This window comes from Octopus bimaculoides, chromosome 8 (assembly GCF_001194135.2).
Source record: "Octopus bimaculoides isolate UCB-OBI-ISO-001 chromosome 8, ASM119413v2, whole genome shotgun sequence".
Taxonomy (NCBI): domain Eukaryota; kingdom Metazoa; phylum Mollusca; class Cephalopoda; order Octopoda; family Octopodidae; genus Octopus; species Octopus bimaculoides.
In genome coordinates, this window is record NC_068988.1 from 52,075,733 (window position 1) to 52,076,569 (window position 837).

The 837-nt window shown below is 37.6% G+C and overlaps 1 protein-coding gene across 1 annotated transcript in view; it reads right to left on the reverse strand.

The window, feature by feature from the left end:
* Positions 1-837, reverse strand: part of LOC106875745 (nuclear inhibitor of protein phosphatase 1) — a 22,199-nt gene that overhangs the window by 4,027 nt on the left and 17,335 nt on the right. The window contains exon 6 of the mRNA XM_014923995.2: positions 494-558. Coding sequence (XP_014779481.1) covers positions 494-558 — 65 coding nt within the window. The remainder of the gene's footprint in view (positions 1-493; positions 559-837) is intronic.

Here is an 837-nt window from a genome sequence, read left to right on the forward strand (position 1 = left end):
CGTATATATATATATATATATATATATGTATGTATGTGTGTGTGTGTGTGTGTGTGTGTGTGTGTGTATATGTTTGTGTGTCTGTGTTTGTCCCCCCAACATCGCTTGACAACCGATGCTGGTGTGTTTACGTCCCCGTAACTTAGCGGTTCGGCAAAAGAGACTGATAGAATAAGTACTAGGCTTCCAAAGAATAAGTCCTGGGGTCGATTTGCTCAGCTAAAGGCGGTGCTCCAGCATAGCCGCAGTCAAATAACTGAAACAAGTAAAAGAGTATACAAAACTGACCTCACCTATGCCAGTGCCACATAAAAAGCATTCAGACGCTGAAGCCTGGGGTAGTCTTCTACCTGGCCAGCTCCTATCAACCGTCCTACCCATGCATGCATGGTAGATGGATATTAAACAATGACGATGATGAAAGCTAATCAGCAGAACAAGACTAATAGGAGATTTAAACAACCAAAAGAAATGTGAATAGTCAAGTACTAACCTTGCTAGGAATAATAGTTGTCTGCACAAGATTCCGGAATTTACCAATACTTGGGTCAATATCCTCTACAAAAGAGAAAATAAAAAAATATATATATTTTCAAATAAGGGAGAGTGGGGACACAAAACTCCCTTGTTTGAAAATATAAGGATGTAGATTGTGTGTTGATAGCCAGCTGGAGACAATGTTTCTTGGGGCTAAAGAGAGTAACATTCATCCTAACTAGAACTGCCACATTATGTTGGCAAATAATCTTTACTCTAGAATACTGTTACTGAATGTTTCTCGTTCAGAGATTTAGAAATAATAATTTATATATATCTATATATCTATATATAGATATA